The sequence below is a fragment of the Aquarana catesbeiana genome, linkage group LG13 (assembly GCF_042186555.1).
Source record: "Aquarana catesbeiana isolate 2022-GZ linkage group LG13, ASM4218655v1, whole genome shotgun sequence".
NCBI lineage: Eukaryota > Metazoa > Chordata > Amphibia > Anura > Ranidae > Aquarana > Aquarana catesbeiana.
This window is the reverse complement of record NC_133336.1, coordinates 45,692,438-45,717,119: the sequence shown is the minus strand read 5'-3', so window position 1 is coordinate 45,717,119 and position 24,682 is coordinate 45,692,438. Positions and strand designations below refer to the sequence as shown.

At 44.1% G+C, this 24,682-nt stretch overlaps 1 protein-coding gene across 2 annotated transcripts in view; it reads left to right on the top strand.

The window, feature by feature from the left end:
• Window positions 1–24,682, top strand: part of MAP4K5 (mitogen-activated protein kinase kinase kinase kinase 5) — a 200,165-nt gene that overhangs the window by 81,548 nt on the left and 93,935 nt on the right. For both annotated transcript variants that reach the window (XM_073608559.1, XM_073608558.1), the window contains exon 3: window positions 20,274–20,364. In XM_073608559.1, coding sequence (XP_073464660.1) covers window positions 20,274–20,364 — 91 coding nt within the window. The remainder of the gene's footprint in view (window positions 1–20,273; window positions 20,365–24,682) is intronic.

Genomic DNA, 24,682 nt, shown 5'->3' with positions numbered 1-24,682 from the left:
AAAAACAGGAGAAAAAAAAAGCACATGGAATGCATCAAAAATGCTTTAAAAGTGCGCATGCAGAAACAGATCTGGAGTGCGTTTTTGTGGTGTGAACCGACCCTCACCAACACAGTGTAATCAATGTAGCAAATAGAAAGTCACATTAGAGGTGCACCAAAGGAAAATTTTGGTACTAAAACCGAAAATGCAGGATGTAATTGGCTGAAAATAGCAGTTTTTAAAATCTATGTATATTTTTATATGTAATTGTATTCGAATTTTTAATTCATAGCATGAATTTAAATTAATATAACTTTAGTGTCGGCCATTATTGGCACCTTTTAGTGCAAGAAAAGCTCAAGAATAATGTATCCCTTAAATTCTATGTATGTCTTCACACTGGTCCATTGTTGTGTTAAAAATCCCGCTTGCTGCATTTTTGGTCAGTTAAGCCCTCGTTCACATTGGAGCAATTTGCCATGCGAGTTTACTTGTAAACAGTCGCAGCCTATTGCTGACAACTGCACCGTTCCGATTGGTGCATCGCTAAATTTGCATCGCCTCACTGATTTGCAAAAGTAGTTCCTGCACTACTTTTGCCGATTTTGGTTGCGACTTCAAAAGACATCTGTGCATGAAGCCGCACAGCTGTCTTTTTAAAGCGGAGGTCCGCCCCCCCAAGAAAAAGCCAGCAGCTACACATCCTGCAGCTGCTGGCTTTTAATAATAGGACACTTATCTGGGCTTAAAAAAAACGCACCGAAAACACACATACCCGTTGAAATGCATTAAGAATGCAGCAAGAACGCATCAATAATGCACGTTATGTTTTTGATGCGGTTGTTGAGTCGCATGACCTATGCAAAAACAAACCATAAGCACAGTAAAATGGTGGTAAAATCACTGCGAACACGTGGCAAAAACGATTGCGTTTTCCGCACCGTTGGCGTCACCTTTTCCTCTTATTGGCAAAATGCATATAACACCATTTTCGCCCGATATGTTTTGGTATTGATATTTTTTTGGTAGCCAAAATTTCGGTGCATCTCTAGGTCACATACACTCATAATTCATCAACCATATTCCCCAGCTCCAATATAGAACATTATCCAGTTAGGTCCATATGTATTTAGACACAGACACAATTTTTTTCCCCAGGTATTTACCAAACCATATTCAAGCTATAGATCTATAATGGATATGGGCATAATGTGCACACTCTCAGGTTTAATTTGAGGGTATGTACATCCAAATCGGAGGAAGGGTTTAGAAATGACAGCTTTAAGAATAGTCACCCCCCCCCCCTTCTTTCAAGGGACCAAAAGTAATTGGACAATTGAATCAAAAGCTGTTTCATGGCCAGGTGTGGGCTATTCCATTATTTCTTCATCAATTAAGCGGGTAAAAGGTCTGGAGTTGATTCTAAGTGTTGTATTTGCATTTGGAATCTATTGCTGTGAACCTGCATCATGCGTTCAAAGGAGCTGTCCATGCAAGTGAAACAGGCCATTGTAAGGCTGGCCATACACTATTCAATTTTCCTGTTCAACTTTCCTTTAGATTTACCAAAACCATATAATAGGAGGTCAAACCTAAACACTTTCAATTTGGATGCAATCAGGCAGGCCCTTGTACTACATAGTTGAAGGTAAATCTAAAGAAAATTGAACAGGAAAATTGTATGGTGTATGGCCAGCTTAAGGCTTCAAAAACTAAACAAATCCATCAGATAGATAGCAGCTACATTAGGAGTGGCCAAATCAACAGTTTGGTACATTCTGGGAAAAGAACACACTGGTGAGCTCAGTGACATAAAAAGGCCTGGACGTCCATGGAAGATAACAGTAGTGGATGATCGCAGGATCCTCTATGGGAAAGAAAACCCATTCATAACATCCAGACAAGTGAAGTACACTCTCCAGGAGGTAGACTTATCATTGTCGAAGTCTGCAATCAAGAAAAGACTTCATGAGAGCAAATACAGAGGGTTCACCACAAGGTGCAAACTATTCATAAGCCTGAAAAATAGAAAAGCCAAATTAGACTTTACCAAAAAAAATCTAAAAAAGCCAGACCAGTTCTGGAAAAGCATTCTTTGGAGGGATGAAAGTAGGATTAATCTGTACCAGAATGACGGGAAGAAAAAAGTGTGGAGAAGGCTTGGAACAGCTCATGATCCAAAGCACACAACATCATCTGTAAAACATGGTGGATCTTGCAGTGTGATGGCTTAGGCATGCGTGGCTTCCAGTGGCACTGGGCCATTGGTGTTTATTGATGATGTGACAGGAGACAGAAACAGCCCTATGAATTAGGGTGTTTAGAGATATACTGTCAGCCCAGATTAAGCCAAATGCAGCAAAGTTGATTGGACGGCGCTTCACAGTACCGATGGACAATGATCCAAAACACACTGCAAAAGCAACCCAGGAGCATTTGAAGGAAAAGAAGTGAACTATTCTGTAAAGGCCGAGTCAATCACCTGATCTCAACCCAATTTAGCATTTCACTTGCTGAAGGCAAAACTAAAGGCAGAAAGACCCACAAAGAACAACTGAAGACGGCTGCGGTTAGAGCCCAGCAAAGCATCAGAAAGGGGGAACCCAGTCTTTGGTAATGTCCATGGGTCCCAGACTTCAGGCAGTCATTGCCAGTAAAGGATTCTCAACAAAATAATAAAAACGAACATTTCATTTATGATTATATTAATTCGTCCAATTATTTTCGAGCCCCTGAAAATGGGGGGACTGTGTATAAAAATGGTTGCAGTTCCTAAAATTTGTACTTGATATTTATGTTCAACCCCTTGAATTAAAGCTGAAAGTCTGTACTTCAAATTCATTTGGATTGTTTCGTTTTTATTCTGGTGTCATACAGAGCCAAAAGTATGAAAATTGTGCCTGTGTCCAAATAGATATGGACCTAACTGTATGTATAAAGAAATGCTATGGAGAAATTAACGGTGGAAAACGAGTAATGGACACGTCTCCAGGCATCTCATATGGATAGTGGATAAACTAATCCTAATTAATTGGAGTGTAAATTGCTAAAAATTAAATAAGGTGGCTAATTGGGCGAGATGCATGTCCATCATGCTGGAAGATGAGAAGCACATGTAAATCAAGGGACCTCGGGATAATTAAAAGATAACTGTGCTATTTTGGGAAAACAAAAAAGCAAAAAAAAAAAAAATCTATATAGCATAAACAATTACTACACATGTCATATTGTAATTGAATATTATTAAAAATTGCCTTTTCCTTTTCAATCTGCAGCTTTGTAATTTTCTGTAAAATGCACTATGGCTACCTGGAGATGTTCTGTATACAGAACGTCCCCCAGAAACATCATTTCCTGCTTGTATGATTGGCTCACTGATTTTCTCAGAAGTCTACACTAATATACAAGTCAGATTTCAGGCATTCCCTGCAACAAATATTGCATTTTTGATGAGATCCTCTCAAAGGGAAATCACATCTAAAGGAATGCAGGCCCAGCAATTTTCCCTCATTGGAGCCCTGAAGGTGCAGCAGCTGGTTGAGAATTAAGAAACTTACCCCCATTAGATAAATTTTCCACGTGGACACAGACAAAATCGCTGGGGATATGGATGTTAACATACAGGCTAGTAAAAAGTCCTAATCGAACCAAGTTCCAGATCATGTCCAAGTTGGGAAGATACGGATCAAACACAGTTAGCTGATTGTTTGAAACATTGTTCATTGCTGATACGCAAATATTGAATGTATCTTGATGATGGATCCGGCGGCACAGAATCATTTCGGTTAGTCCATCAAACCGCAGCAGATTCCATCAGCCTAGACATGCAAGATACTGATCAAGCGAACACAATCTGCTGATTGAAACGTTGTTACTGGTACACAGATAATAAAGTATAGTGTGAAGGATCCAATGGCGGAGATTGTGTCATTTAGTCCACAAACCACAACAGATTCTATCGGCATAGTTAGGGGTATCAGAGTAAAGGGGGCTGAATACAAATGCACGCCACACTTTTCACATATTTTATTTGTAAAAAAATGTGAAAACCATTTATCATTTTCCTTCCACTTCACAATTATGTGCCACTTTGTGTTGGTCTATCACATAAAATCCCAATAAAATACATTTATGTTTTTGGTTGTAACATGACAAAAAAAGGAAAATGTCAAGGGGTGTGAATACTTTTTCAAGTCACTATAATGCTCTATATTGGAGCTGGTTAATAAGGTTTGGGAATTTGAGTGTATGTGACCTGCTATTTGCTGTATTGGTTCCATTGTGTTGGCTTTTGAGTCCGGACTCTGTTTTGGTTTTAATGATAAGAACGTTGTTAGTCTTAGTGATGGGTGGAGGTGTTTGGTGACACTTCTGTGGAACTTTTTTTCCTATTTATTATACCCCTTAATAATTTTATTGCAAATTACCATTTGAGGTCGCATTTGATGGCTACTTCTGTAGGGTTTCTTTACACTACATTTTTTGTTGCCGTTGAAACTGGGTTTGGTGACCCACACCAATATGGTGCAATAATAGAATTCTATAATGCGGTTTCCCTCTAATTGGTGACATCCGTGTTTTGATGATACCACACTTGGGTCACACCTTTTTAGTCTTCTGTCTTCCTCTTCCATTTATTAGTCTTTCTTTTTCTGCGCGCTCTGTGTAGTATTGCCTGTCTGCTTTTCACATCACGGTGAAATTCGAGTGTAATAATCGTCTGATAATTAATTTGTTCTTTGTTGTAGTCACCCCTTATGTATCTGATTTTGTATCTCTTTTAGCAAACGATTTACTCTGATCTCTGCCACCTTTGTGCAGCTCTACCCCTTGTTGTGTACTTTATTACATCTTTTGCTATTTGTGGTTCTGTTGACTTTACTCTGTGATCCTTGCTGAGCATTCTATCACTTGCTCCTTCTTGCTGAGCATTTTCCATCTGCACATTCTTTCTGTCTGCTCTCTCCTCTCCTCTGCTGTGTACTCCTTCTCTTTGCTATCCTTTGCTGTGCATTCTTTCTCTCTGCTGTCTTGTGCTGTGTATTGTTCCCCCTCCTGTCTTGTGCTGGTTTTCTTTTTGTTTTTCCTCTGCTGTAATGTGTTTTTTTTTTTTTTCTCCCTGCTTCCCCATGTTTTGCGTTCTTGCTCCTTGCACTCTTTTCAAAGTGGTGCTGTAGGCTTGCTCTCACTTGCTGAGCGGTCTTCCTCCCTGTTGTCACTTGCTGCGCGGTCTTCCTCCCTGCTGTCACTTGCTGAGCGGTCTTCCTCCCTGCTGTCACTTGCTGTGCGGTCTTCCTCTCTGCTGTCACTTGCTGCGCGGTCTTCCTCCCTGCTGTCACTTCCTGAGCGGTCTTCCTCCCTGTTGTCACTTGCTGCGCGGTCTTCCTCCCTGTTGTCACTTGCTGCGCGGTCTTCCTCCCTGCTGTCACTTGCTGTGCGGTCTTCCTCCCTGCTGTCACTTGCTGCGCGGTCTTCCTCCCTGCTGTCACTTGCTGCGCGGTCTTCCTCCCTGCTGTCACTTGCTGTGCGGTCTTCCTCCCTGCTGTCACTTGCTGTGCGGTCTTCCTCCCTGCTGTCACTTGCTGTGCGGTCTTCCTCCCTGCTGTCACTTGCTGTGCGGTCTTCCTCCCTGCTGTCACTTGCTGTGCGGTCTTCCTCCCTGCTGTCACTTGCTGTGCGGTCTTCCTCCCTGCTGTCACTTGCTGCGCGGTCTTCCTCCCTGTTGTCACTTGCTGCGCGGTCTTCCTCCCTGTTGTCACTTGCTGCGCGGTCTTCCTCCCTGTTGTCACTTTGTGCGCGGTCTTCCTCCCTGCTGTCACTTTGTGCGCGGTCTTCCTCCCTGCTGTCACTTTGTGCGCGGTCTTCCTCCCTGCTGTCACTTTGTGCGCGGTCTTCCTCCCTGCTGTCACTTTGTGCGCGGTCTTCCTCCCTGCTGTCACTTTGTGCGCGGTCTTCCTCCCTGCTGTCACTTTGTGCGCGGTCTTCCTCCCTGCTGTCACTTTGTGCGCGGTCTTCCTCCCTGCTGTCACTTTGTGCGCGGTCTTCCTCCCTGCTGTCACTTTGTGCGCGGTCTTCCTCCCTGCTGTCACTTTGTGCGCGGTCTTCCTCTCTGTTCTCACTTGCTGTTAGTAGGGTTGCACCGATACCAGTATTTGTGGCAGTACTAAGCATTACTCGTGCAAATGCTTTGAAATCTAAAACCGATACCTTTGCAGTTCAATTTGAGCCTTTACAAAATGAATAGGCTCAAATAGCACTGCAAAGAATCACACGTGATTTGAACAGGAATAAGGTGCGATTCCTGTCCGAATCATGTTTCCTGCACCGCTTGTCATAGTGACTTAAGCCTGGGTTTACACACAATCTGCTCCAAAACAAAAAAAACTGTTTTCACTACGAGGATATATGAATGTGGCCCGACAGCTACTGTACATAGTTGCATAGGTTGAAAAAGACACAATTTTATGTAGTTCAACCAAAAAAATCATACAATTCCATATACACGATCCTATACCCACATCTGGTCCAGAGGAAGGCGAAAAAACCCCAGCAAAGCATGATCAACTTTACCTATAAATGTTAGTACCCAGTTATATTGTGTACATTTAGGAAAGAATCCAGGCCTTTCTTAAAGCAATCTAAAGAGCTGGCCAGAACCACCTCTGGAGGGAGTCTATTCCACATTTTTACAGCTCTTACCATGAAGAAACCTTTCCATATTTGTAGATTAAATCTTTTTTCCTCCAGACGTAAAGAGTTCCCCCTTGTCCTCAGTGATGACCTTAACGTGAATAACTCAACACCAAGTTCACTATATGGACCCCTTATGTATTTGTACATGTTGATCATATCCCCCCTTAATCTTCTCGAGATAATAAATTCAATTCCTCTAATCTTCCCTCATAGCTGAGCTCCTCCATGCCTCTTATCAGTTTGGTTGCCCTTCTCTGCACTTTCTCCAGGTCCCGATATCCTTTTTGAGAACTGGAGCCCAAAACTGAACTGCATATTCCAGATGAGGTCTTACTAATGATTTGTACAGGGGGCAAAATGATATCTCTCTCTGGAGTCCATACCTCTCCTAATACAAGAAAGGACTTTGCTCGCTTTGGAAACCGCAGCTTAGCATTGCATGTTATTATTGAGCTTATGATCTATCAGAACCCCCAGATCCTTCTCCACTATGGACGTTATACTCCCCCTAGTATGTATGATGCATGCATATTCTTAGCCCCCAAGTGCATAACTTTACATTTATCAACATTAAACCTCATCTGCCTCATAGTCACACCATTAAACAATGCATTGAGGTCGGAGTGTCTCTGTCCACTCCCTCTCAAGTACTTGTATATAAACGGCCATACACTATGCAGTCTGATTGTACAATTTCCTTCAGATTTAACAGAGTTATGGAATAGGAGGACCCACCTGAACAATCCATTCAATTTGTATCAAATCAGACAGGCCCTTGTACTACATAGCTGATGGGAGATCTAAATGAGATTGTACAATCAGATTGTATAGGAAGTGGGTGGAAGGTGGTATTGTAATGAGGGAGGTGTGGTCCGGAGTTGTGAACACACCCTATCACACCCTCTTCTGTGACGCAACAAGGAAGTGAAGGCTTCTGGGAGATGGCCTACAGGAAGTGAATGCTGAGAGGCGATCTACAGGAAGTGATGGACTCTGAAAATCATTTTAACTACTTCACTACCAGGCACTTTTACCCTCCTCCTGCCCTGGCCAATTTTCAGCTGTCATTGCTGTCACACTTTGAATGACAATTGCGCGGTCATGCAACACTGTACCCAAACTAAGTTTTTATAATTTTATTTACACTAATAGAACTTTTTTTTAGTGGCATTTGATCACCACTGTGTTTTTAATCTTTTGCTACATTACCACTTTCTGCCAAATCCTGTACCTGTACATCGTTTCAAGCTTCAAGTGGTTATACCTGTGTGATACATGCAGCTGCAGGCATCACCCCAGTACCGTTTTTTAGAGCTGGCGGTCGGATCTCTTGTAATAACAACCGATGTGGCTAAGCAGCTCGGCTGTTATTACAAGCAATGGGAGGGGACGTCTCCATGTAACTCTCCCCTTTCGCCAGTCACCCGGGCTCTCCCGTCCCACCGGGAGACCCAAGCGACCAGCTGGCACATCCGCCAGCTGACCGAAGACCTGAACAAAGCCAGAGTCGGCTTTGATCAAGTCTCGGATATGGTTACTCGGAAGCAACGCCATGACATCACTTCCGGTTTACGTTGGCACCAACAGCGCCAGTTTTCAAAAATCAAAAGTATTCAAAAATGCCTACCCTGGCGTTTTGAATACTTTCGATGTCAGAGGAGGGGTTTGGGGTCTTAGACCGCAGATCCCTCCATAAAGAGTACCTGGTGTTTCCTACTGTTTACATTCCTTGTGACAGCAATATAAGTGGTTAAATAAAGGGATATCGTAAAAAAAAAAAAAAGAAAGTGCCCTATCCCTCCATGCTCACGTGCAGAAGCGAACGCATACGTAAGTCGCGCCCGTAAATGTAAACCGTGTTCAAACCACACATGTGAGGTATCGCCACGATTGTTAGAACGAGAGCAATAATTCTAACGCAAGACCTCCTCTGTAACTTTAAACAGGTAACCGTTAAAATTTTTTAAAACGTCACCTATGGAGATTTTTAAGTACCATAGTTTGCCACACGAGTGTGTGCAATTTTAAAGCATGACATGTTTGGTATCTTATTCACTCAACGTAACATCATCCTTCACATTATACAAAAAAAATTTGGCTAACTTTACTGTTTTTTTTAAATTCATTAAAGTATATATATATATATATATATATATATATATATATATATATATATATTTTTTTTTTTAAATTGCATTTGCAAGACCACTGCACATATGCAGTGTGACATAAAATATTGCAATGACCCCCATTTTTATTCTCTAGGGTCGCTGCTAAAAAATATATATAATGGGGGTTCTAAGTAATTTTCTAGCAAAAAAATACTGATTTTAACTTGTAAGCAACAAATGTCAGAAAAAGGCCTGGTCTTCAATGGTTAAACAAAAAAAGACTGAAAATAAAAAAAAAAACGCATTTTTTCTTTTTACTAAAATTTTGCAAATAATTGTTCTTCAAAAATTTAGCCCAAAATGTATTCTGTTACATTTCTTCGGTGAGAATAACCCAATTCAGGTTATATTATTTAGTATATAGGAAAGTTTTGCGATTGGTGCATCCTGACAGGACGTCATATGATGTCCAGTCAGGATGGCAAAGCCACCGCCCGGCCGTCATTTCGCTGTAGGCCAGGCGTGAAATGAACTTACAAGGTTTTAAACCTCCCGTGGATGGGGTAAGTGAGATAAGAGCACATTGGAATGATGGGGCCAGAGATGACTTTGGAAAACGTGTCTGTTTATTATGAAAAGTGAAATTCTGCCCCAAAAGGTGAACTTATCCTTTAACCACTTAAGGACCGCCTGCCGCAGATATACTACGGCACTGCGGCTCTATTGCACGAAACAACGTACCCGTCGTTTCGTGTAATAGATACTGTGGGCGCGCGGCATGGAGCGGGAGCCTATATGCGGGCCCGGCAGCCGTGATGTCCTCCAGCCACCCGCGATCGCTCCACAGAGAGGCAGAACGGTGATCTGCCTATGTAAACAAACAGATCCCCCTGCCAGTACAGAGGGATCGTCTGTTCCTAGTAATCAGGGACAGCGATCTCTATGTACTCCCTGTCAGTCCATCCTCCACACAGTTAGAAAGCACCTCTCTAGGACACACGTAACTCTTTAATTGCTCCTGATGTTAACTCCTTCCCTGCCAGTGTCATTTATACAGTGTCCGTGCATTTTTTTTTTTTTTTAGCACTGATCACTGTATTGGTGTCACTGGTCCCCAAAAAGTGTCACTTAGTGTCAGATGTCGCAATCCGTCTAAAAATCGCTGATAGCCGCCATTACAAGTAAAAACATTTAAAAAAAAAAAAAAAAAAAGTCCCTAAATCTATTCCCTATTTTGTAGACGCTATAACTTTTGCGCAAACCAATCAATATACGCAAATAATAACAGCAGAGGTGATCAAATACCACCAAAAGAAAGCTCTATTTATGGGAAAAAAAAAGGACATGAATTTTATTAGGGTACAGCGTTGTACGATAGCGCAATTGTCGGTTAAAGTAACGCAGTGCTGTATCGCAAAAAAATAACCTGGTCATGAAGGTAGTAAATCTTCTGCTCTTTAAAGGGGTTGTAAAGGTTTGTTTTTTCACCTCAATGCATCCTATGCATTAAGGTGAAAAAACACCTGGCAATCACCATCGTCCTAGCCCCCCGTTTTACTTACCTGAACCCCTTCAGTCGGCAGGGACGCGATGTGTCTCTCTCCACGGGCTCCCGGCTCTTGATTGGATAGATTGATAGCAGCACAGCCATTGGCTCCCACTGCTGTCAATCAAATCCAATGACACGGGGGGCAGGGCCGAGTCCTGCATTCGGCCTCTATAGACGCAAATGCTGGACTCCGGCGCGCGTGCGCAAGATAATCCCCCGGGAGAGCGCTTCTCCCGGGGGGTTATCTGATGCAGGGAGGAGCCGGGAGAGCCGCCGGGGTAGCCAGAAGAGCAGGTTTGGGACTACTCTGTGCAAAACGAGCTGCACAGTGCAAGTAAGTATGATATGTTTGTTGTTTAAAAAAAAAAAAAAAATTACCCTTACAATCACTTTTTAAGTGGTTAAAGTAAAATGCTGTCCGGCTAGGCGTATATGTTGAAGACCAAGTTACAGGCTGGCCATACATTATACAATTTCCTTGTACAATTTTCCTTTAGATTTACTAAAACCAGGTTAAACCCAAACACTTTCAATTTGTGTGCAATCAGGCAGGCCCTGGTACTACATCGTTAAAGGTAAATCTAAAGGAAATAAGAAAATTGAATAATGTATGGCCAGCTTTAAACTGCCGACGGGTTATAAGAGTGCTGCAGAGTTGCAAGAGAGCGAGACATATCTGCTTTCTAATAACAGGAGAACAATGCAAAGTTTGACACTGCATGTTAAACAAGTAGAATGATGCATGTTCCAAACTAACCCAGGACAATACTGTATTAACCATTTGCCATCGGAAGGCCGTCCTGAGGTTGCAGTGGTGATATCTGGATGATGCCTGCAGCTACAGATATCTCATGAGCCACTGGATTTCTTTTACAGGCAGCGGGAGTGGACGCCCCTCCGGTGCCTCCCATGCAATTGGGGACCCTGAAAAACAATCTGGCAGCGGCACCGGATTACTGTAGAGCTGGCCATGGACCGAATGGTCCCCAGCCATCTCTACTATCCTGGGAGGCTGGAAGCGACGTCATGACGCCACTTCCGGCGCTGGCAGATGTAAAGACTGACAGTTTTTTTTACCCTGGAAAGCAGAGATCGATGTTTGTGTTTGATCTCATGCTTTCCAGGGTAGAGGAGATATCTGGGGTCTTATTGACCCCAGATGTCTCCATAAAGAGGACCTGTCATGCCTTATTCCTATTAGGCTCGATTCACACAGGGACAACACGACTTCAACGCGACTTTGCAACGCGACTTCAACGCGACTTGTGGATCCGACTTTGCCCTGCGACATGTGTCCGACTTTCAATGAACGGGGATCCGACTTGGATCCCCGCCACTGTGTTTGGTATGAATCTTTAGGGGGAACTCTGCGCCAAATTTTAAATAAAAAACCGGCATGGGTTCCCCCTCCAGGAGCATACCAGGCCCTTGGGTCTGGTATGGACCTTGAGGGGAACCCCTACGCCGAAAAAACGGCGTGGGGGGTCCCCCCCAATCCATACCAGACCCTTATCCGAGCACGCAGCCCGGCCGGACAGGAATGGGAGTGGGGACAAGCGAGCGCCCCCCCCCCCCCTGAACCGTACCAGGCCGCATGCCCTCAACATGGGGGGTTGGTGCCTTGGGGGAGGGGGCGCGTTGCGGGCCCCCCCCCCAAAGCACCTTGTCCCCATGTTGATGAGGACAAGGGCCTCTTCCCGACAACCCTGGCCGTTGGTTGTCGGGGTCTGCGGGCGGAGGGCTTATCAGAATCCGGGAGCCCCCTTTAATAAGGGGGCCCCCAGATCCCGGCCCCCCACCCTATGTGAATGAGTATGGGGTACATCGTACCCCTACCCATTCACCTAGGGAAAAAGTGTCAATTTAAAAAAAAACACTACATAGATTTTTAAAGTATTTTATTAGACAGCTCCGGGGGTCTTCTTCCGACTTCGGGGGTCTCTCCGGTTCTTCTCCACGCTCTCCGGATCTTCCTCCGGGCTCCTCCGCTCTCTTCTGCCGCTCTTTTGCTAAAGCGGAGGAGCCCGGTCTTCCGCCCTCTCCTCTTCTTCTGATGTTGACACGACGCTTTCTCCGGCTAGAATGCTCTCTGTGCGCTCCGCTCTGACTTATATAGGCAGTGACCCCGCCCCCTTATGCCATCACAGTCCCTGGGCATGCTGGGACTATGACTGCATAAGGGGGCGTGGTCATTGGGTGATGACCACGCCCCCTAAAACGCCACAGTCCCAGCATGCCCAGGGACTGTGACGGCATAAGGGGGCGTGGTCACCACCTATATAAGTCAGAACGGAGCGCTCAGAGTGCATTCCAGCCCCAGAGAGCGTCGTGTCAACATCAGGAGAAGAGGGCAGAAGGCAGAAGATTGAAGACCGGGCTCCTTCGCTATAGCAAAAGAGCGGCAAAAGAGCAGAAAATAGCGGAGGAGCCCGGCAGAAGATCCAGAGAGCGCGGAGAAGAACCGGAGAGACCCCCGAAGAGAAGAAGGCAGCAGACCGGGCTCCTCCGCTATAGCAAAAGAGCGGCAAAAGAGCAGAAAATAGCAGAGGAGCCCGGCAGAAGACCCGGAGAGCGCGGAGAAGAACCGGAGAGACCCCGAAGTCGGAAGAAGACCCCCGGAGCTGTCTAATAAATTACTTTAAAAATCTGTGTAGTGTTTTTTTTTAAATTGACACTTTCCCTAGGTGAATGGGTAGGGGTTCGATGTACCCCATACTCATTCACATAGGGTGGGGGGCCGGGATCTGGGGGCCCTCTTATTAAAGGGGGCTCCCGGATTCCGATAAGCCCACAGACCCCGACAACCAACGGCCAGGGTTGTCGGGAAGAGGCCCTTGTCCTCATCAACATGGGGACAAGGTGCTTTGGGGTGGGGGGGGCCGCAGCTCGCCCCCCTTCCCCAAGGCACCAACCCCCCCATGTTGAGGGCATGCGGCCTGGTACGGTTCAGGATGGGGGGGGGGGCGCTGGCTCGTCCCCCACTCCCATTCCTGTCCGGCCGGGCTGCGTGCTCGGATAAGGGTCTGGTATGGATTTGGGAACCCTCCACGCCGCTTTTTCGGCGTAGGGGGTTCCCCTCAAGGTCCATACCAGACCCAAGGGCCTGGTATGCTCTTGGAGGGGGAACCCATGCCGGATTTTTATTTAAAATTTGGCGCGGAGTTCCCCCTCAAGATCATCTGAGCACAAGTCGCATGCCGAAGTCGGATCATGCGAGACGGCGATCCGACTTTGATCCGACTTCAATGATAGTCAATAGGCTGAAGTCGGATCAAAGTCGGATCAAAGTAGTACAGGGAGTACGCTCTGAAGTCGGAGCGACTTCAGTAGTGTCTATTAAGACGCTCCCATTCACTTAAATGTGAATCTCTTTCTGGGGCGACTTGGGGCGACTTGAGGGCGTACAAGTCGGATCCCAAGTCGTCCCAGTGTGAACCGACCCTTACAAGGGATGTTTATATTTCTTGTAATAGGAATAAAAGAGCGAAATAAAATAGTAACAAAACTTTTTTTTTTTTAAAGTGCCTCTGTCCCTCATGCTCGCACACGGAAGCAAACCCAATAAGTAGGTTGTGCCCGCATATGTAAGCGACGTTCCCACCCCACATAAGGCATCACCCAAAATGTTAGAGCGAGAGAAATAATTCTGAAGCTGGACCTCCTCTGTAACTATAAACTAGTAACCTGTAAAAAAATTTAAAGCGTCGTCTATGGAGATTTTTAAGTACCATAGTTTTGCGCCATTCCACGAATGTGCGCAATTTTAAAGCATGACATGTTGGGTGTCTCTTTGCTCGGCGTAACATCATCCTTTATATTTTACAAAAAAATTGGGTTATCTATGGTGGGTTTTTTGCATTAAAATTAATTAAAGCATATTTTTCCAAAATAATTGCATTTGAAAAAGTGCTGTGCAAATACTGTTTGATGTAAAACATTGCAACGACCAGCATTTTATTTTCTAGGGTCTTTGTTAAAAATATAAATATATAGATTTTATATTTTTGGGGGTTCTGAGAAGTTTTTCAGCAAATAAAATAATTTTTACATGTCGGAGAGAAATACCAGAATTGGCTGGATGCAAAGTGGTTAAAAGTCACTCCCCATCCCAGTTAGTTGACCCTTTTCTGTCCAGTATCTTCCCAATATTATGGGAAGCGGTGGGCGCAGAGCCTGCTGCAGAACTGTACCCTTGAAAATGGCAAGGCGACACAAGTAGTTAGCATTTAGTGAATGTACAATGTATTAGCCTCCACCAGCGTTATAAACTACAAGTATCCAGTCAGAAATTGAACGGTTTACTAGAATAATGCTGGCATGTGAAGGCCCCATCTAAACACATCCATTGGCCCTACACGTGCATGCTCAAGCCGACTAATGCAGACAGCCAAATCTTTTGTAGATTTGACTGCTCACAACCAAGTAGACCCATCAGCTGTCTGTCTGTAAAGCTGCTTTACTGACAGCATTTAGGGATGTCTAGCTCAGTGTTTCCTAATTGGGTTCCCCTGGGGTACCATGCGCATGGGACCTAGTTATCCCTGGATCAGCCTCATGGCTTGCCATCATGCGGATGTGCCAGCCAGCCGCCAGCATCGTACCAAGTAAAGACTCTCTAGGGCAGAGTGTACTGCGTCATTCGCTGTAAAGAGTTGGCAGCTGGCCCACCCCCTACCATGACAAGTCATGAGGCTGGTCAGCGGCATGCAGGACTCTCCCCAACATTCAGGAAAGCTGGTTGTATGCACATTCCCAGGCTCAGGTTTACCATTCATAAGTAAGGCTCTTTTAGATGGGGGCTCATTCCAGACTCCATTCCAATCAGCAGGGGATCAGGGGTGCTGATCAGAGCAGAGCGGGAGGATGACAGATCCGTGCCTGCTCAGTTTCTACAGCATGGACATGTACACAGCCCCGCTCTACTCTATGGGCGACCGAGAGTAAATGGACTCCACTGTCTGTCTACAACCGACTACCCTCTGATCTGCTTCAATGAACTAGGATGGTTGTGGCTTTTTTTTTTTCTTTTTTAAAGCAGACTGGGTTGGACTCGGAGGTAGTTACTGTAGGTATAAATGGACAAAAGTCAGTTTACAACCGCCTGTCCATAGGGGTGACTGGACCATCCCATCCTGTCCGCCTGAAAAACTGACAGATGGACCTGATCCTATCTGCTGCGTGAAAGGGGCCTAAATTTATCTTGATTGTGCATCATTTTAAAGCAGTGGTTTCCAAATTGCTGCCGAGGGTCCGGATATGGCCCTTTGCTTGCTTTTATCCAGCTCTTGGGGCATTATTCCTCCCACTGTCAGCCCCAGTGGGCCATAGTTCCTCCCACTGACCCCACCGATGGGGCGCCGCTGTTCCCTCCCACTGACCACACCGATGGGGCGCCGCTGTGCCCTCCCACTGACCCCACCGATGGGGCACCGCTGTGCCCTTTCACTGACCCCACCGATGGGGCGCTGCTGTGCCCTCCCACTGACCCCACCGATGGGGTGCCGCTGTTCCCTCCCACTGACCCCACCGATGGGGCGCCGCTGTTCCCTCCCACTGACACCACCAATGGGGCGCTGCTGTTCCCTCCCACTGACACCACCAATGGGGCGCTGCTGTTCCCTCCCACTGACACCACCAATGGGGCTCAACTGTTCCCTCCCACTGACACCACCAATGGGGCGCCGCTGTTCCCTCCCGCTGACACCAGGTAATTTTCTACTCCCACTGGCCACAGTTTGGCCTAGAGTTGCCACCTCATCCCTTTAAACCCGAACACATATGAATTACACAGGTTCTGTGGCTAATTGAATGCAGGTAAGACACTAAGTGAGTTTAATTACCACCTTAATCAGCCACAGAACCTGTGTATTTAATATGTGTTCGGGTTTAAAGGGATGAGGTGGCAACCCTAGTTTGGCCCCCGTAAAGTTTGAGGACAGTTAACTGGTGCTTTGTTTGGAGACCCCTGGTTTAAAGAATGCCATGACAGAAAAAAAATAGAGAAACTCTGGTCTAACTCTTTGCACAGTAATGAGGATTATTGTCCTTGTTGCCTCAATGACAAGCGTTGGCATTCCCTTTTATTTTTTTAATGTCCCTGAGTCTCTCTACAGGAAGATCTCATGTTCTCATCCAGATGATGCCGCTCCCTGGTGTTGTCCTGGAATAGCAGGTGAAGCATCTCCTCCCGATCGGCGCAGCTCGCAGGGCGTAGGACAGGATCGACTTGAAGTTGTCAGAACTTATGTAAACAAATCATTTAATAGCAGGTCCAGGCTTGTTTTCCTTGTATAGCCGCATTGCTGAGCAAAGTTAAGTCTTTACTGGGAAAGCATGGCTTCATGCAGAGAATAGTGGTGTAATGATACTTGTATGTACATGCTGCAAACATCTTTCTATTTAAAAATATGTTAAAGGGTCAGTCCACCCAAACTTGGAATTTTCAGTTGTGGCTGAACCGTCCTTACATCTGTAGGGATTTCAGTTGTTAATCTTCCTGCCTGAGCCTGTCTTCATCATTTAACCACTTGTCTACCGGGCACTTTCACCCCCTTCCTGCCCAGGCCAATTTTCAGCATTCAGCGCTGTCACACTTTGAAGGACAATTGCAGGGCCATGCAACGCTGTACCTAAATGACATTATTATAATTTTTTTGAGACAGAGCTTTCTTTTGGTGGTATTTAATCGCACTGGGTTTTTTATTCTTTGCTAAATGAACAAAAAAGGCCGAAAATATTGAAAAAAAAGTTTTTCTTAGTTTGTTTTAAAATTTATTTAAAGTAATATTTCTCCTTCGTTGCTGTGCCCTGATGAGGCGGATGAGGCATCACTGGTGAGCACTGTTGGGGCTGCACTGATGATGATCAGTGCCCTGATTGTCAGTGTAGATGTCCCTGCTGAGGAATGCCGCTTACCGGATCTCCTCTCCTCATGCGCTGTCAGCGTAAGGATAGGAATGCCAATAACCGGCATTTCCTGTTTACACTGTGATTGGCCACAGCTGATCACATGGTAAAGAGCCTACATCATAGGCTTTCTACTGTGATCAGACCCCCCACCCCCCACAGTCGATCGCCAGGCGCACATACGCCGTGTGAATGGGTGGACATCAATTGACATCCTCCAGGAACGAGAGTGCTCCCGCTCGTCCTTTCACTATATGGCAGGCAGGAAGCAGTTAAATATAAAAAAAAGGTAATGATTACCTGTGCTGTGCAGTGATATTGCACAGAAAGGTCACCCGCTGCTTCCTCTGGTAGCCTCCCTCCCCCCCGTCACTATTAGCTTCACCTTCCTTCAGGTGCCTCTTATAGCAAGCCAGGTTCTAAGGAGGCACTTGTGTGTGCATGTTTCAGAGCCTGGCTGTGTGTGTCCATAGACATACACAGTGCCAATAAGCCACAATATTTTGCTCCACTTTCATGTAATTTTTCTATGTTGTATTGAAATGCATCAGAAGATTATTGTTCATTAGTATGCTGACATCTAATGGGGGTTTTCAGCCACTGCTATTTGTAATTTTAGTATGTTTCTCTGTCCTCCCCTCCTATTTTAGTGCTAGTTGGTTTTGACCCCCCCCCACTTCCATGGTCAGCGTTAGTTATTTACAGAGACGGGGCTTAGGAAAGTCAGTGGGGTAGAAAATAACTAAAACTGGAGAGTGCAAAATCTGGTGCATTGTTGCATAGAAACCAATCGGCTTCCACATTTTTTGTTCAAAGCTTAATTGAACAAGCTGAAGTTAGAAGCTGATTGGCTACCATGCACAGCTGCATCAGATTTTGTACTCTTCAGTTTTAGTAAATCAACCCCATTGTCTTCCTACACTTCTAAAGACTGGAACATGTTTTCTGTACTGCAGTCAGCTGAAGTAAAATTGTGTTGGATTCAATTTCTGTGTCTTATTGAGTTAAGCTGCCTGTGGATGGTGCCAAGTCAGCAGGTGACTATACAGCCAAGACAGGATCTAAGGAGGCATAAAGCAGCATTTAAAACAAAATGCACAACCCCCACTCCCTCTTCACAGGAGCTTGACTGATTTTAGCTATAAATATAGCCATAGCTCCGCTGCCTTCATTTTCCCCTGTGTCTACATGAAGTGAAGGGAGTGGTGCTGCAGCACAGGAGTGGTGACAGGAGCTAGGTAAGGGTTCAGGGACAGAAGGAGGTAGGACAGGTAATCGGGTGTCTTTTACCTTAATGCAGAGAATGCATTGGGATAAAAAAACTTTTAAGTCAGCCATAGATGGATTGAATATCGGCTGGTTGAGCAAGGACCAGCCAAGATTCGCTCCATCTATGGGCAGGCTGGTGGTATCCATTGATTGACTTCAGTACCACCAGCCTGTCTTGAGTTTTTGAATGCGATCACTGCCAGCTGCTATAGCTGCCAGCAGTGATCATTGTGTTCTGCCGGCCGGGAGGACTTCTCGTTGGCAGAACACAATAGCTTTGCAGGAGAAATTCCACCATCAACACTTGACTGTGTTAATTGGGGAATCAAGCGATTTGGAGGATGGAAAGAAAATTGTATCTTCTATGGCCATCATCTATGTATCATATATGGCCTGACTTAGACTTTAGTGCTAATTTTAAATCTATTGACCACCTTTTAATAATCAAGGCAAGTGGGTGTATCTGACTACCCAGGTGCCAAGTTCCTGAGACCAGAGCCCTCGAGAGTTGTAAAGAGGTTACTCTTACTTTAATGCCAGGGAGACGATTCCTGTTAATGGATTTATAGCCGGATTATTTGTCAAGGGCCTGGTTACCTTATGATTGGCTTCTAAACGGCCTGTGCCCAGCACAGCTGGTTGGTGCACCGTTGCTGACAGTATAATTTTGGTGTTTGGTAACCAAACTACAGGAAGGGCACATATAGTCTGTTGGTCCAAATCCTGTAATATCAGGCAAGGGGCAATTATTGCTCATCAGACACCCCAAATTTGCAGCTGATCAGTGACCAGAACAGGCGTCCTTTCCGCAACACAGGAAGGGGGTCATTCTATAGGGTAAGAGAGCTGATAGGCTGCGTGAGCCTCTTTACATGCATGATAAATATTTTTTGCCAAAAAATAACAAAAAACAGTTGATTTACCAAAAACTGTACCTAAATAAAACTGAATTTATAGTAATGACTCCTCCTTTAGAAAAAAAATATTTCCTGTGATGAAAGGCAAATAAAAATGGATGATGGGATAATTATTAAAGCAAATATGGGTGCATGATTAAGTCATTGTCATTTTCACTGTTTTCTGTTCATTTTTTTTTTTGATTACTGTAAACAGCTTACAGTAAAAAGTTGTAAACAACATACTGTAAGTTGATTTAAAAAAAATATTTTTCCTACATTTCCAAAAATAATTTGCGTAGCGGTTTGTCCATTGAAACGCCATGTAAATTTGAGGGCAAATTCGATTGTTCTCAGGCCATATTCTCTGCAGATTGAACTTCATTTGTTTAAAAAAACAAAATGTGTGATTGGGGAAAATACTGAATCATAAGTATTCATATTTCCTGTGATATTCAGCGCCATCTAGTGGCCACAATGCTGTTTTCTAGTTCATAATGTGTTTTTTTTCACAGTTATTAATATTTGATCTGTAGAAGATATAGCCTAAGGACATTTGATTTTGTCCCATTCACGCAGAAGTCATTTACATGCTGTTTCGATGGACTAACAGCAATGTGCGTTGGTTTTTTTTTTTTTTTTTATAAATACACCTCCCAAGTGTGTAAAACATAAAATGTGGCTTGAATTGAATCCATGGCTTAATTTTGAGTTCAAGAAAACTGGTTTAGAACAGCAGAAAATGCTCCTCCAATGTATGTGGGTGACAGGGTCTCTTTATGGTAGCAGTTTAATAGTGTGGTATGTGCGGTGGTTGTCGTGTCTTCAGTTGCTGCATTGTAATGTCTGTGTGCTCTTTCATTTCAGGTGATGATTTCTCCTTAATCCAGCAAGAGATCTTTATGGTGAAGGAATGTAAACAGACCAATATTGTGGCCTACTTTGGCAGCTATCTCTGGTATGGTCCAAACATTTATGCACATTCATGTTCTGGGGCTTGTTTGATGATTTACATTTTCTCTTTTAAAGTAAAGGCCAAGTGAAATTACTGAGCAGTTAAAGTGCATGTTTAGCCCAAACTTTGCTTTTTCATTTTGGATAGAGTAGTGTTTAACGCGGAGGTCCACACAAATTACTTACTTAAAGCGGATGTGCACTCGCAATTTTTTTTTTTTCTTTTCTTACACTTAAAAATTCCCATCTTTCAAATGTCACACTCACTTTTTGCGTTCTTTTGCTCCCTAGATGTCCGTTTTGCTTTCAAATCGTAACTTATATAAAATGTTTACTGCTGTTTTCATCTTGCTTGTGGGCATCTGAAGCCCACAAGCAATCACTTCCTGGATCCAGTATTGTAGATGTACCAGCATTCCTTGCTGGTTCCCGCGCATGCTCAGTCGTAACGGCGCGGCGTAAACATCTTGGTTGCCATAACAACGGGTGGCGTCTTAGAAAGTTCCCGCGAGATTTTGCGGCGGCCCTCTGCACTGACTCCTGGGAGCAATGACACGAGATCCCAGGAGACAGTGCGGCGAGGACAGGAAATGACGATAATACCCGCAAAATCCCCGCCCACAGCCGCAGAGTCATTATGCAGCGAAAAAAGACCGGGCCACATATATACAGGTACAAAAAAAAAAAAAAAAAAAAAAAGGTCCATTGAGCACTCTATGCTCTATTTAAAAACTACTGAGCTAAAGTTGAAAAATTGTGTGAAGATTCGCTTTAAGCTTAACCCAATGCCAATGAACAAAAAACATTTTTTTTGGTGCTGTATTTACCTTATTATGGGTCTTTTTAGTGTCACTTCCTGCTTGTCACCCCCCCATCCCCCCCCTCCCCGCGGGAGTAGGCGTGTCTATCCTTTTTCCCCGGCGGCGCACTGTCTCCTGAGAGCTAAGTGTCAGCATTCCCAGGAGTCAGTGCAGATCGCCGCCGAGAGAGATCGTAAAACAGGAAGTGACGCGTGACGCTGCTCTCTCCTCCCCATACTGAGCTTTGCATCATCTGTGTTTGTTTTTGTTGCCATCACAATGGGGCGGGAACTTCCGACAACGCCGCCTGTTGTGATGGCAACGTGGAATTTTACAGCACTTCCCCCGTCAACACTGATCATGCACAGGAAGGATCGGTGAATCCTGGGAGCTCGGCATTCACCGCATCCAGGAAATAAATGCTTGTGGGCTTCACAAGCCCACAAGCAAGATTAAACCGGCCATCATCAATTATTATAACTTCGTTTTTTATGCCAAACCGGACATCGGGGGAGATATTACAGCTAACAAGTGAGTGTGAAAGTGTATGAATGGCTGAAAAAAAAAAACATGAATGGTCAGTGGACCTCCGCTTTAACCTTTTTACTGGGAAAACAGTGCAGCACTAATTAGAATGGTACAGTCCCTAAATTAAATGGCGCAGTGCTAACTGAATCTCCTCTGATGCTTAATGTGTCACACTTTCTCTATATGTGCATTCAAAAAAACATGTAATATGTGCAACTATATACATTCAAATAATGAACACATTCTCCAAAATTCATACATTTTTTGAATGCGCATATATAGAAAGTGTGACTCATTAAGCATCACAGGGGAGATTTAGCCCTGGTTCGCATTAATGTGTTTTGGCATGCGATTTGACATGTCAAATCGGCGGCTATTGCCCGCAATGGAACTGTCTGAATCGGTGCAACCCCACAATGATTCCTAAAAGTAGTTTCTGTACTACTTTTGACGATTTCGTTAGACATCTGTGCAGGAAACTCTGAAATCGTCGGTCTGACATGCGGGAATGAAATCGTGTGAGTTCAGCTGCTTTCAATCCTGCATCAATGTGAACCAGGGCTTAGTGGGATTTAGTTGGCGCTGCACCAATTTAGTGATTTTATTACACCTTTTAAAAGGGAGTGTGTTGGGTTTTGGCAGCTTTTATAAGTAATTAAACACATAGCAGCTCACAACAGTGCAGTACAATAAATAAGATGGTACAAATCCCTAACCAAATGATAATGTGCGTGAAAGGTGAGCTACATTAAAAAAAAATCAATTCAAACTTAAAAGTGCACAAAAAAACTAGTAGATAAAAATTAAAATCCCCCTAAAAAAGGAGAGTCCATGGGTGAATTATCTTCTCAGTTTATAGCAGGAACCTTTTCACTATCAGAGACGTTTTGTTTTTTTTTAGTCGTTTTTGCACTCATGTTTAAAAAAATAATTTTAGTCCTGAAGATTAGTTAAAACGCCCAAACATTTTATAGTTTCTGAATCCAGAGACCCTGGAGAATAAAGTGATGGTAGTTGCAATTTTTATGTCACACAATCTTTTCACAACGATTTGTCAAGCACAACCTTTCAGTAAAAAAAACATTTAAAGGAGAAGTAATGCTTTTTTGGCTATACTGCTCCTATGGATCACAAGAGCACAGTTCGTTCTGCACTCCTGTAAACCCCTTTTCAGCCAACAGCGGACTAAAGCCTGCTGTCGGCTGAGGTCACAGAGCTGGTCCAGGTTCTGAAAAGATCCCAACCATATGGTCAGGATCTGCTCAGAAGCCTGGCCTGGCAGCTGGCTCAGTCTCTCAGCGAGCCACTGAGAGCCTGAGACAGCTGCTCCTGCCCAGTCCGGCGCTCCAGGGAGCTCTGGAGGGGCAGAACAGAGAGCTGGTGATTGATAGTCACACCGACTCTCTGCAGACTGAAGACCAAGAGCTGGGCAATCAGTGGTGTTTGATCGCTCAGTTCTCGATTTTAGAGGCAGTGGGGGACAGCTGCAAATGGGATTGGTGCTGCAGCCATCTAGGTGAGTATGAGTTTTCTTTTATGTTTTTAAAAAGCCATACTTCTCTTTTAAGTTAATTTTAGGGCCCAAAAATTATTACCCAATTGTTGATATAAAAGATGAGGTTGCACTGAGTAAACAGATACCCAACATATCAAGCTTTAAATTTGCACATGCCTGCAAAACCACAACAAACTTTGGTACCCTACATTTTCCATATGTGCTGCTTTAAAAGCCCCTACAGGCCATCAGTTTAAATTAAACCATGAGTAATGGGCCTAGAATTATTGCTTTCACTCCAGGGTGTGCATCGATATATAACATGTATCATAAGTGATGTTTTTGTATGTAGGTGCCCCCAATGAATACTTTTATGTTCGTGTGTACGTGCATGTGGGGGCAAACTCAACATTTTAAGCGTAAACTAAAAGAGAGGCTGAATCCATATAATAGGGACACAAATAACAATAAAAACCTGACAGAGGTTCTAATACTTCATATTCTATGCAAAACAGAAAGTTTCAGGTATACATATACTTATTAGTATTATAAAGTGTTTCTGTACCTGAATAAGCCTCTGGGATTCCCTGTGCAGCAGAGCTTGTGTGAGAGATAGAAGCAGCACAAGAAAGCCAGTTCATATGTTGACAAGAAGCTTGCTGATAGGAGAAAACAGAGTGAAGAGATGAGCTCATCATTGTGCTGCTACTTTTTTCACTGTCCAGTCACCTAAAAGACCTGGGCTTAGAAGTAGTGGGTTGAATAATGATGACCATTGGACTGAGGGCATCTAGCAGAAGAATAAAGTACTCCAGGGGGAATCTCTGTATTAATACTTATCGTTGCAACAAAAACTGGTTTTGTGTTTCTATATTTCAATGTTTACCTTGTTTTTCTAGAATTCTGATTTAACGTATTTGACACTTGGGTTGTTTCTTAAATAAGAACCAGGTTCCGCAGGTTAGAGCAAAGGGTTCCATGTTCTCACTGGATTTGGTGAGGCAAGCACTATTTTAAGAAGGGATTTTCGCCTGGAGTTCTACTTAAAGTGATATTAAACCAAAAACATAATATATTACAGTTTACCAATCATTAGATGTGGTGACTGCATTAGTTTTCTCTTTTTAGGCTTTTTTCCCCTCTGTTTTTACCTGGTGATCTGGCCAGTAACACACCTCCTGTAAGACCCTTTTCACACGGAGGCAGTTTTCAAGCATTCAAACGCCTGAAAACTGCCTATCATGCCTCCCCAGTGTGAAAGCACTCGGCCCCTCCCCTCTTTCTGGTTACACGTGTATTGCTTTGCTACAAAACTGAGGTACTCCCAGTAAGGGGGGGGTGTTATATGGGGAGTTGAACTTCCTGTCTAGGGTGTGCCAGTGTCCATCACATGAAGATGCCATATAACCCATACAGTAATTACTGTGGCTCTGTGTCCCGTGATCTACTCCAAGAAAAGGATTTTACAGGTAAGCTGTAAAATCTAAAAATCCTATTTT